The 14206-nt window shown below is 30.6% G+C and overlaps 2 protein-coding genes across 2 annotated transcripts; one reads left to right on the top strand and one right to left on the bottom strand.

Moving 5' to 3' along the window:
- Positions 1-339: 339 nt before the first annotated feature.
- Positions 340-1660, top strand: LOC133325053 (GATA zinc finger domain-containing protein 10-like). Its single transcript, XM_061533880.1, has 2 exons — positions 340-750; positions 1649-1660. Exons 1-2 carry the CDS (start codon positions 340-342, stop codon positions 1658-1660), a joined length of 423 nt encoding a protein of 140 aa, XP_061389864.1.
- Positions 1661-4626: 2966 nt separating this feature from the next.
- On the bottom strand, positions 4627-5793 carry LOC133325052 (uncharacterized). Its single transcript, XM_061533879.1, has one exon. It carries the CDS (start codon positions 5791-5793, stop codon positions 4627-4629), a length of 1167 nt encoding a protein of 388 aa, XP_061389863.1.
- Positions 5794-14206: the final 8413 nt, after the last annotated feature.

Raw genomic sequence — 14206 nt, 5'->3', positions numbered from 1 at the left:
TTTGAGATGCCTATGGAGTTTATAAATAAAATATTATAAAGTGTGCAAAAAAGTTTATATAAAAGTTATCTTTAAAGTGGATAAAGTTATTTTATTCTAATCAAATAAAAATTTAAAGCCACATATATTTAAAACGAGAATTAATTTTTGAAAGATAAAAAAGTGCTATTTCACGGACAATTACACGCAAAGTGAACTTATTTCTGTGAATATTAATTTTTATCGGCAAAGTTTAAAATGGAAAGATATCAATGCAATTTCTGTTCGAAAACATGCAGCTCTGCTGTTACTTTTAAGAAGCATTTGCTATTGCATAAAATTTGTGCAGTATGCAACAAAATGTTTTTACACAACAAAGCACTGAAATTGCATTATGAGGTCTATCATCCATATCATCTCAAAGGACTACAGAAAACAAATCAGCAACATGCAAATCCTCAACATGCAACAACATTGAATGATCAACAACAACATCAAGCTTATTTTCAACAGCCAACAGGAACATGGCAACAATCTCAAGAAATATGGCAGCAACAAGCACATTTTCAACACCCTACAGGAACATGGCAACAACCCCAAGGATTATGGCAGCAAAGCAATCAACACCAACAGCAAGCATACCTTCAGCAACATCAAAATTATACTCATGCAGATATAGGACAAAACCCACAAAGCTTTAATCAACATCATCTCCAACGACAAATTCAACAGAAAGATGATGAATCAAATAAAAAAAATAACATGAAATTAGTAAGAAGTGGATACAACAACCGAATTCAAACCTTCGAATACAAAATCAAGGAAGAAACTTTAGAGGTTGACGTTATATTTCAGGATGCAAAACATACAATTATTAGCCAGCTTGAAGATGCATTAAATCGCCACAAGTTAATAAAATTTCAATTGGAGCTATGTGGAGAATATGTTAAACAATCAAATGAAAACTTAATAGTAAAAAAAATATATCATAATACCAAAGTTACACAGCTTGATAGAGCTACCAACATAGATCCTATATTGAATGACCATTTCGAGTATATTAAAACGAAGATGTCTGAGTTTCAAGAACGGGATTCTGGTTGGGCACTTCTAAAGATTTTTAGTTTGAAAATCAATATTTACAAACATTCGCCTATAAGAGGTTCTCAATATATACCAACCCCAAAAGTAATAAAAAATAAAAGAGCATGTATCAATATTTATAACCAAGACATATATTGCTTTAAATGGTGTATGATTGCTGCATTGGAAACTCCGCACCCTAAAAACCCTTCACAAACATGTTCATATGCAATAGAAAATATTAACTCATCATTTATAGTATTACAAAATGGAATAACACTGAATTTTGAAGGAATAGAATTTCCGATGGAGCTGAAGTACATAAAAGTGTTTGAAGAAAAAAATCCAAACATTAGCATCAATGTGTTTGGATTCGATTATTCTTCACATTCCATAGTTGGACCATATTTCATCACGAAACATGTAAGAGATACGCATGTGAATTTGTTGTTGCTGGAAAATGATGACAAAGCTCATTACATTTGGATAAAATATTTATCTAGGTAAATTGTGATTTTATTACAAAAAATCAATTATTATGCAATATTTATTTATTTATTTTTTTTTTTTGTTTTTATTATTTTAGGTTAGTGCATAGCCATTTGACAAGAGACAATAGGCGTCTACATATTTGCAACCAGTGTTTGTATTATACAAACAAGATAGAAATGATGGAAAGACACAAGGAGCTATGCAGTAAAGTTGTAACAAAAATGCCAGAAGAAGGTAAAAGCACGTTATCTTTTAAAAACTATAAGAAGCAAATGAATGTCCCGTTTGTTATATACGCAGACTTTGAATGCGTATTAGAAAAAACGGCGAACATAGATAATATAATAAATAAGCATATTCCATGTGCTTTTAGTTTTAATATTAAATGTAATTTTGATAATAGCTTAGATGAATTATATATATATACTGGTAAGGATGCAGTAGAAAAATTTGTTAAAATGTTGGATAATAAGTGTAGGGATATTCATAAAAAATATTTAAGTATCAATAAGCCAATGACACCTTTAACGCCATCTCAAATTGTAGACTTTGCCACTGCAGTATATTGTCATATTTGTGATGAGGAATTAGGTAGTGATAGGGTTCGTGATCATTGTCACATAACTGGTCAGTATAGGGGGGCTGCACACAACGAGTGCAATATAAACTATACTATTCCAACATTTATTCCCATTTTATTCCACAATTTTTCTGGATACGATTGCCATCTTTTTATAAAAGAACTAATTAAATATATCCCTAGTAAGAAAACTAATATAATTCCACAAAATAAAGAATTATATATTTCATTATCACATATTGTTGATATGGATAATGGTATGGAATTTGAATATAGGTTTTTAGATTCCTTTAAATTTATGGCGGCAAGTTTGGAAACGTTAGCCAACAATTTGGAAGATGTAGATTTGAAATCAGTTAGGGCACATTTTCCCAATGATAGCCAATTTAATTTAATGAGGCGAAAAGGAATATTTTGCTATGAATATTTAGACTCCTTTGATAAACTAAATGATACAGTTCTTCCATCCATTGACGATTTCCACAGCACTTTATATAATTCCAGTTGTACTTTTGGTGATTATGAACATGCAAAACGTGTGTGGGAGACGTTTAACTGTCAATCATTAAAAGACTATATGGAGTTATATTTGAAGACAGATGTGCTCCTATTAACAGATGTATTTGAGAATTTTCGAAATTCCTGTAAAAGAGTTCATAAACTTGATCCCTGTCAGTACTATACTGCACCAGGCTTGTCTTTTGATGCAATGTTACGTTTTACGAAAATAACACTTGATCTTCTAAGAGATTTGAACATGTTCAATGTTATCAAAAAAGGTATCAGGGGTGGTCTAGTTCAATGTACCAAAAGATTTGCAAAAGCAAATAACAAGTACATGAAAGACTACAATCCAAATTTGCCATCACATTATTTATTATATTTGGATGCCAATAATTTGTATGGTTGGGGGATGAAGCAGTATCTTCCAGAAGGAGATTTTAAATGGTTGCAACCTGAGGAGGCGATAATAGATGTTGAGGAAATTCTTAAATTCATTCATAATTCTACCATTGGATACATATATGTTGTAGACCTTGAGTATCCGGAAGAATTGCATGATCTACACAATGATTTACCCTTTTGTGCAGAAAATAAAAAGGTTGGGGATTCAAAATATGAGAAGCTTATTGCTGATTTTAGTCCAAAGAAAAACTATGCAATACATTATATGAATTTAAAACAATGTTTAGAAAATGGGCTAAAATTAACAAAAGTTCATTTTGTAATTTCGTTTCGTCAATCTCCATGGTTAGCACCATATATAGATAAAAATACAGCCGAACGACAAAAGGCATCTAATTCATTTCTTAAAGACTTATATAAACTATATAACAATTCTGTTTTTGGGAAAACAATGGAAAACGTGGATAAAAGGAAGAACATTAAACTAGTCAATCATTGGGAATATAAAGATAGACGTAGAATTGGTGCTCAAAAATTGATATCAAAACCAAACTTTCATAGTGCATCACAATTTGATGATGAATTATGGGCAATCCAAATGAACAAAACAAACGTAACATACAATAAACCTATTTATTTAGGTTTTTGTATTTTAGAACTTGCTAAATATAGAATGTATGATTTCTTTTATGGATATATTAAAAAAAAATTTGGCAATCGTGCAACTCTTTGTTATACAGACACGGACTCATTTATTTTAGATATTGAAACGGATGATGTATACGAAGACATAAAATCTGACATTGACTTGCAGTTTGATACATCCGATTATCCAGATGACAATATATATAAAATCCCCAGAAAAAATAAGAAAATAATTGGTATGATGAAGGATGAGAACTGTGGAAGAATTATGACCACGTTTGTTGGATTAGGACCTAAAATGTATTCCTTCCAGGTTGAAGATGGCGAAGAAGTAAAGAAAGCAAAGGGCGTTAAAAAGTGTGTAATTGCAAAATATACAATAAATGATTATAAAGAATGTTTACTAAATGAAAAAATAACTACAGATGTCATGATTAATTTTAGGTCTAAGATGCACCAATTGTATACAAATAAAATGCTTAAGATAGTTTTAAATTGTAAAGATACAAAAAGAAAAATCAAAGACGATAAAATAAATACTTATGCATGGGGGCATAGAAATATTGAAAATGAATATGTAAGTAACATTAACCTTGACTTTTCAAGACCATTGGATATAGATTTATCTAGTAGTGATATAAATGATGATGAGCTAGATAGGTATTTAAATATCGACGAAGATTATTTAAATAGTTTAAACTTTGATTTTTCCATTCCAATGGAAACAGATTTAGATATTCCATGTAATATTGACATTGATGAATTGAATGTATATTTATAAGTTCCCATTGTAAATAACAATATATAAAAATATATGTATCTATATATATATATCTATATATAAATAATAAACAAAGTGTAAATTATTTCATTGTAAAGAAATGTGTTTTATTTCATTTAAATAAATTTAATGTTTAATATAATATGTAAGTATAAATATCTTATACTACTTTTCGAACAATTCCAGTCAAAGGTATGTATTCCACCAGACGATCATGGATAATCAGACAATATGCTAAAGTATTTGGGGGAATTGGTGTACTGGTTTCAAATTGGATCTTCAAATCAATTGGTCCATTCTTCACGACTTCGTTTTGATTACTTATATCAATGACAGCAATTGGATTGTCTTTAAAGCCTTTGTAGGAAAGAAGTGGATGTGGTTCTCTCATATAGTATGTTTCTTGAAACTTAGTATACATATCGTAAAGTACTGCATAGCGATTTTCTCCATACTTTAGATTTAAATCATCATAGGGATACGTTTCTGAATTCAAATGTACTTTGATGTTTTGAAGATCACAATGCATCAATTTGTGATCTTTTTCAAATACAAATGCCACATATCGTGGTCTTTCATGATTTGCCGATAATTTAACATTCCAGCTGTGTTGTCTTCCACCAACAAATGTTGGATTAAAGTAGCAGTCCCAGCTACGAAATGCTATTGGTAATGTTTTTCCATCCTTTATTGTTTTCAAGAAACTAATTTTTCTATAGTCAGACAAATTTATGTGTTGCACTTTCCACACAATGTTTGTAATAGTAAGACGAATATCTTCTTTTGAGTCTGTAGAATAGCATACATTTGTATCATTGGCACTCCGCAAAAGAATCAAATCATGTTTGCTATTACAAATTACTTTTTTGAAGTCTTCAGCAAATCCAAGCAAACGGTTCAGTGGCATGCAAAAGTTGAAGGAATTGGTTGACACATCATCAACACCCCATCCAGCATTACTCATAACTTTACTTTCAGATTCACTTAGAGAAATCCAATTTTTAACTTTCGTAGTTACACCTAGATAACGTGTACGATCGATTTCAATTCCATTCAACTCATATCGAATTTCATCAAACATATACCCCACACAATTATTCCTTAGTCTAGCATTTGAAGAATTTTCACCATTTGCTTTTCTTAAATAGCCTTCAATATATAAATAACTTTCGGATGGCAGAACGTATAGGTCTTGATTTTGTATACTTATACGAATTTCATCATTATTTTTAAACGATTGAATATAGGGAACATAGCTATGATAATCTCTCTTTACAATATTCTCATCTGAGAATGGACGCTCATTAATATTGAGAATTTCAGACATTTGGCTTGACTTTTAATTTAATTAGTTTTAAAAATTCTTTATTTTTTTTAGTTATGGGAGGTCTTGTTGGTTTAACAACTTGTTGTGGAATGTTTTTAGATATCTGTTTATATTTATATTTATTATAAATAATCATGTTTGTCTTGATCTTATATGAATTCGAAGTGTGATTTCCTCCCCTCGAAAATTTACTAAGCGACCTTCTTGATCTAATATCTGTACTTCAAGACGACTTATTTCTTTGACGTTTACAGGCAAATAAATGAGATTAAATGGTCTCTCAGCTAATTTATAGCCCGGAGGAACATCTAAATCAAATTCATGTAAGATATGAGCAGGTGAATTATTCATAAACGATCCAGTTACAATGTTGCAGTGTATTTGTAAAACATTGACCTTTAAAATATTTACTGGAAGGTTGGAAACATGTTTTTGTCTGGGCTCCAAAATTTTTTCAGTGAATCCAAAGAGTTTTGCAATAGATTTATCCTTATTAAAGAATATTGGGTCATGAGATGATTCAATTTCTATTTGTAATGTGTTATTGTTGGCTTTAATGTTAATATTTTTATTTATGTATATATTTTTATAAGCAGTTTCTAAATAGTCAGCGATGTCTTGTAGCTCATACGATCCTATTGGTATTTTTATTATTTTGTCACCAATATGAAACAAATTATTATCATCATCCACATTAGGTATTGAGTTGTAGGTTTGAAAATCAATTAAACTGCACTCATATTCAACATCCCCTAATTCTATAGGCGGTGAATAATTTGAGTGTAAAATTGAACTATTACCGGTTAAAGTGAATGTTCTTGACATTGCGAGATTCTTTTTTAAAATAAATAAAAACACAAAGGTATACATATTTTTATATAATTTTTATTGAGAAAAATTTATCTTAAATTATATTACATTATTCTTATCAATCCATGAATTATGCTTGTTTGAAAACCCCAACCATTTAACATAAACTCTATCAGCCTTATATTTTATAATTTTTTCTATGAAGTATATATTGGGATATTTTGTAGGTAAAAGTTCTTCCCTATAGAAACAGCCTTGTATTGGATTTCCTTCATAGTCCTCTAGTAAATATGTTGTAGGATTCGTAATACGCACTGAACGTATTTTAAAAATTTCTGTTGTCCAGTTTGGTGTGTAACCCTTTTCGAATTGATGTTTATATTTGCTTATACGTACATAATCTCCAACACGCAGATTGGGTTTTTTAAAAATTTTTATGTGATTATATACAGATTTAAGTAACGCTTTCTCATTTGTGGAATTGACTTGGGAAGGTGCCATATGTATAGTACGGTGTGGTCTTTTATTGTATTTCGCAACTAAATCTTTATAAATATTAATCCATTTATAATTACCATTATAGCTAAACTCTTTCCACATCATACCTTTTAATGTTCTATTGAAACGTTCAACAATTGACGCTTTCAATACACTGTATGTGGAGAAATGATTTATTGAATATTTTTGCATAAGTTTGGAAAATTCCTTGTTGAAAAATTCTTTTCCATTATCAGTTTGTAAATTCTTGGGTATTCTTCCAGCTTTCAAAATTATATCGAAGGCTCTATAAACATCAGTAGCATTTTTGGATTTTAGAGCTTCAACCCATGCATATTTCGAAAAAGTGTCGATGACTGTAAGCATAAATTTATAGCCCTTGTTAGTTTTGGAATAATTGCCCATTTCTACTAAATCAGCTTGCCATAAATCATCGATACCCTTTGTAATAACTCTTCGTCTTACGAATTTTTTCCGTGCTTGAGTATGTAGTTCGTTTACTAATTTTCGTTTTTCCATGTTTCTATTCAGTATGGTATATTGTAGCTGGTGAGTTAAATGGAAACTGAGATAAAATTTTAAAAATTTCGTTTTGTGATTTCTTTAGCTGTGATATTTCTTCTCTTATAGTACTGCATTCTTGAATTATACCTTTCTTTAATATTTCTTGTAAGTGTTTGTTTTGTGAATGTACATATGATTGGTTGACTGCATCCATTCCTTCCGATGGTGGCGCCACGTTTTTAATTTTTTTTATTTTGTATGTCAAGATTGTTATCATTGTCAATATTGATTCCAAGTATTCTCGAAACATTTCCCCTTAATGCTAACGAGCTATACTTTTGATTATAATGATGTCCAAATTTATCAACGGTCATCTATTTAGTTTTTAATTACTTAGTATATTAAGTTTCCTTCTCTTAGTTCTTCGATAATAGAAACAATCTCATTCGTATGATTGTTGTTGCCAGCTTGTTGTGATGCTATCAACAGCTTTAAGCGTTCTACTAATTCATTAGGATCGTCCCAGTATATATAGTTCGGTTTAACTTGTTTTACTCTCATTAAACCTTTGCCACTGTGAGTATCATTCATTAACTTCTTAATAATGTGAATATATTTATATCCTTTGTTGGACTTGATTCGTTCATTGGCATTATAGTTTACTTTATGTGCATTGGAATCCAACAAAATTTTTTTATATATATCTAATTCCGATGCGTCATAGTTTGAAGGTTTTTTATAAAAGAGTAGTTCAAACAGGCCAGGGGTAAATGCCCAAATTTGATTTCCAATTGTAATTTTTTGATCATTAATTTTCAATGGTTTATCCCCAAATTTCCATTCTCCATTAGCTTCTTTATGTGGTCCATATACTGTATCCAATTTTTTATTATTATTCAAGATGGAAAGATTGATGACATCCTCTTCATTATTCTCAGAATAAAATGTGTCGTCATTTGACTCATTACTATAGTCTTGACTGAAATCGGTTTCATGTTCAACATCCTTGGAAATATTGGACTCTAGGTTTATATCTTTCTTATACTTTTTATTGGGAGTACTCGCCGTAATAGATTCCTTATAAGGACTCATATATTCCTTCTTAGCAATAGTTATTTTTGGTGTCTTTTCACTTGATAGCTTTATTAGTTTCTCTATTGGTTCAGTTATAGGTTTAAATCTGTTTTTTAATTCATCAGTCTTGACCTGCTCACCCATTTTAATACTCTGAAACTTTCTCTTTAGTACATTTTTAGAGTGAACAAGACGTTTCAACATTTCTTCTTCCATGGTTGCAATTATACTAACAGCACAAATTTATAATAGGGATATTTTAAATATGGCTATGGTTTTATGAATATATCAAAACATTTTCTATATCTTCCAGAGTCAATATCATCGTCTTTGCATATTGTTAAAAACCCATATTTTTCCTTCCAACATTCATGACACATTTCTTTAAAAGTAACCATACTCATGTCACTTCCAACATGGTCGTTATATATATGTTTTAAATTCAATTCATCTTGTTTAAACATGATGATCATATTAGCATTGTCACGTATCAAATGTTTTGGAATGCGTGTATATGTTTGACATAAGTAAAATGAATCAACACTTTTATGTCGACCCATACTGAAATAGATTTTTATATTATTTTGTTTATCGCAAGCCACATCATCAAATATCATTATGGAATTTGGCTTAATATCATCAGGTTGTATAACATCCTCATTACTACTGAAAGTATACAATTCCATACCCTTTACTGAGGAAATAAGTTTTTTTAAATAGGCATATTTCGGTTGATAAAGAGATCTTGAATAAATGTAAATATTTTGAAATTTTAATCCATTAGGACTTTCTATCAAGCCAAGCATCACATTAGTCTTCCCACAATTTGATGGTCCCACAATTAAGGCTCGTATACTATTGGGTAATAAAGGGCTATGTCGGGGGGTTTTCCTTCCTGTAAAATCCGCATTTTGTATAGAAATTTTAGATTGTTGCTCAACTAATCTCATTTTTACAACTAACGAATTATTTTAGAAACATGGACTATTTATTCTATTTTTAATATTTTTTTCGTTTAGGTAAAAAAAAGATATAAAATGTTTGTTTATAACAAAAATAAATTTATTAGAAATAAAACTGTTAAAGGAAGAGGACTTATAAATAAATTTATAAACTCCTTACCAGTGGAACTACATCTACCTGGTTATCAATTTTGTGGACCCGGAACCAAACTTAAAAAACGATTGGAAAGAGGAGATAAAGGCGTCAATCCATTGGATGCAGCGTGTAAGGAACACGATATTGCTTATTCAAAAAACGTTGACCTTGAACAACGACATATTGCTGATCGTGAACTGGCGGAAAGGGCTTGGGAGCGAGTGAAAGCAAAAGATAGTAGTATTGGAGAGAAACTTAGTGCATATCTCGTTACTAACACAATGAAGGCTAAAACAAGGCTTGGTCTGGGATTGGCTAATAACAAATCAAAACAAATATTAGGTCAAAAAATTTTTAAAAATGCTGTTAGAAATGTAACCTCAACCTTAAAAAGTATAAAACCAAATGACCTTAACCGTGCCATAAAAATAGCAAAGAAAGAAATTCAAAAGTCTTTTCGTGGAAAAAAGTCTATGGTGGTTATACCAAGAGTAATAAGAGTTCCAAAAACTGGAGGTTTTCTTCCACTTATACCAATTTTAACTGGTTTAGGAGCTTTGGGTGCATTAGCATCAGGTAGCTCAGCAATTGCTAATGCTGTTTTAAATGCTAAGAAGGGAAAAAAGGAGCTGGAAGAGCAAACCAGACATAATAGAACCATAGAAGCCATTGCAATGGGTAAAGGCTTATATTTGAAACCATATAAGAAAGGGTATGGCATTTATGTGGATCACACCTCAAAAAACTTATAAAACTGCTACCTAATGCTCCACTCACCAACATAGATATATATGACTTTGGGAAAAAATATATACCTAACTTCAGAGGTGTGTATATGCGCGATAGATTACCAAAACGAGCATATGCAAAAGAATGTGGAATTATAAATTTAGATGTATACAGTGGAGATGGTACTCATTGGGTGGCATATTACAAAAACAATAATATTATTGAATATTATGATAGTTTCGGAAATCTACAACCTCCAAAAGAAATATTGAAATATTTAGGATCAAATGTTACATATAATTATAAAAGAGAACAATATTCTACATACAATTGTGGTCATATGTTTAAAATTCTTGTTGAAATTGAGTAAGCATTTTTGAATAAATGTGTTATTTAAAATAGAAAATCCTACAGTCAAATTTTACACACTCAAGAAAATGCACGAAATTGATAGAACGGATATTGCATTGGTGGATTTCCAGTATTGCCATGGAAATTACAAAAGTATATTCATAAAGGAACTAACATATATGTGTGGTGCATCTGTCATTCCAAATAATTTCTTTTTTCGATCACCTTTCAATATAAGAGAGTTGACAGTGGAGGCACGCAGAACAAATACTTATTGTAAGAAATATGTAAATGGTCTTGATTGGATGGATGGCAATATTGACTACAACGATGTCGAAGATGTTCTTACACCATTAAACAATTATAAATACATTTTTGTTGTTGGACAAGAAAAAAAATATTTTTACAGAAATATCTGAATTCTACTATAATAAATTTAGAAAACAAAATAAGTTTAAAATCATGTCAAAACTATTTTACAAACTGTTTTATACATTTAGATAGTAATTTTAAGTGTTCAATAAACAACATATTTAAAATATTTGTATTCATTGAAAAACATTGGGATCATGTTGAAGATTTAATAAAGATTAAATAAACACATTTTTTTTTTTTAATTTACATTTTGTTTTTTTTTTACACAAAATTTGTTTTATGGAATTGAAGGTTATAAATGTGAATAATAACATGAAAAGTGTTGAAATCTCATTCACTCTGGTATTACCGCAAACATCTGGACCCAATTCAGGAAGCAAAAAATCTAATATTTTTGGGTTAATTGGAATATTGTTTGTGATTCGTCTTCTCATCAAAGGACAACCATATGACCATCTTAGATGTTCTGCAACTGGACAATCAGTTCTCTCCCAATGAAGAATATCAACTTTACAAAAATAACATCTAGCCACATCTCCTACTCCAGTATAAAAAAGACCAACTGCAGCCATTATTTTTGGATCTGGATATGATAATGGCCAACTGTTAAAAGTTTTCAGACGTTCATCTTCACTATTAAGTAGAGACATCTTTCCTCCAAAAGATTTTCTAACAAACTATGTTATGATCTGAAGTTGACATGCCATATATAAATTAAAAACAACTTTGAAGTGAATTTTCAAATATTTATTTATTTATAATGTTTATGTTAAATATGGTGGATAAAAGTATTTCGATTGTTTAATTTGTTTTAGCTCCAATTTGTATATAGTATTATCATCTTCTTCTCGTAATGGTAATTTTGTTATGGAATATCCACCACATCCCAATTCCTTAACCTCTTCATCTCCCAGAGATAGAAACCTTGTTGGCAAGTATAATATTGCATCATCCAACTTGAGCACAATCCTTTCTCCATATTTTGTATGTGTTCTGTAGGCTCCATTGATAACATAGTCCTGGTTGTCTTCCATCTCCTTCATCCTTATAATTTTTTTATAGTTGAAGGAGTTGAATAAATTTATTAAATTTGAGTTTGACATCATTGCTTAAGTTTTAATTACACACTAATTTTAAAATCGAAAATAGTCCCCTATTTATGTTGGAAATGCATCTCATTAATTCTTTTTCCTCTTTATTCAGTTGAAGTTTTCACTCTCCCTCTCTCCACCCCCACAAAATAATTGCATTTGAACCCCCACACCCCCCCCCCCTCCCATGTATATGAAAATTAAACCAATGTATAATTTTTTTTTTGTTTTAAGTTTCTTTATTTTTATAATATTCAAAAAAATCTTTTAAATATTTATTTTCCATGTTATCATCTAATTCATTAACTAAATCTAAAATAGCTTCTTTATTTGTTGCTAAATATAGTTCTATTTCTTTAAGAAGTTCAGGAGGAATTTTTGATCCCTCCTGAATTGCTATAATATTAATTATATTTGTTTCTTGGCTGTGCGTCTCGCTTGCGGCTTCCATGTTTTCGTCTAATAAACGTGCAACAAGCGCATCGTTTTCTTCCCCTGTACGACGAATTTCCTCATCCTCAGCCATTGATTCTTGGATCTGTTCTTGTACTTCATCATCCTCATCCTCTATGGTTGTTGACTGTGTCTCGTTTGAGGCTTCCGTATTCTCGCCTAATAAATGTGCAACACGCTCATCGTTTTCTTCCCCTGTACGACGAATTTCCTCATCCTCATCCATCAAAATTCGCCATGTCCACTTCTGGTTCCTCATAATCTGGGTCTTCAATGTTGCGAATATTATATTTCGCATAAATTCTTTCTCCGATTTTTGCTCCTTCTAAGCAGAACATATCATCGGTTGTTTCAAAGAATGCAGCTTCCATCTTAATAAAGCTTTTTTTTTAGCTTATTAAACTTTTTTAATTTTTTAAATAATTTAATATTAATTTTGTAATTTTTTAGGTTTTTTATTTTTTTTTTAGGTTTTTTATTTTTTTTTTTAATTTTTAAAATTTTTAATATTTTGTTTTCTAATGTCTGAAAACATTGACTGGTTTTTTTAAACTGAATGCCTTCTTCAATCCTGGCATCGCTTTTAAACAGTTTTAATGTAAACAATTAATATCCTTTGGTAAGGAATGTAAAATTAGTGAATCCTGTTCAATACTTTATAGTACAAACTCGCAGAAGTCCTTATAATTAAATATATATTCATATCTCCCTGAATGCAACAAGTGTGTCTTCTAGCCAACATACTGCAGTGCATACAAATTTAAACATAAACAATTGTCTTATTCATCAAATGTGTCTGCTAATCCAGCATACATATTTCAATTTATAAACTCCATAGGCATCTCAAAACACATTTCCTTGGGCGACAATATGATTACAAATAAACATGACTACATATCTGTTTTATCGCCTTCAAGTGTAGGGACATTGGATATACATATGAGTCTGAATGTAGGGTACATTGGCGAGCGCCCACACACAAACCAATTACCACTGTTTTCATATGACCGCTTAATTTCTTTCAAGTGTAAAAAGGGTGACAATGTACTAGCAGTGGTATTTGAATGAACGAACCCACATATGATTCCTAATGTAGGATACATTTAGGATCGCACACACACATTATCTTTGGTTTGCAAACATTTGTTGTTATAACCAAAAATAAACATGAATGCAGACAAACGCAAATGCAGAAGATCGCTTTTTTATTGCTCTCAAGTGAACATGAATGCAGACAAACGCAATTGTACAAGATCCGTTTTTTTTATTGCTCTCAAGTGTAAAATGGTGACAGTACACCACCACAACATCTCTGAAGAAAGGGTGACTTGCCGCCTGCATGTAGGTATACAAGGATGAGTTTAAATGTGGGGTCATAGATTGATACCCATACACATTTGTGATCGCCCACACATATCGATCAACATATG

This window comes from Musca vetustissima, unplaced genomic scaffold, assembly GCF_032173495.1.
Source record: "Musca vetustissima isolate MV318-11 ecotype Yass unplaced genomic scaffold, APGP_CSIRO_Mvet_v1 utg100052, whole genome shotgun sequence".
NCBI classification, from domain to species: Eukaryota; Metazoa; Arthropoda; class Insecta; order Diptera; family Muscidae; genus Musca; species Musca vetustissima.
The sequence above is the reverse complement of the archived record's forward strand: the minus strand, read 5'-3'. Positions and strand labels throughout refer to the sequence as shown.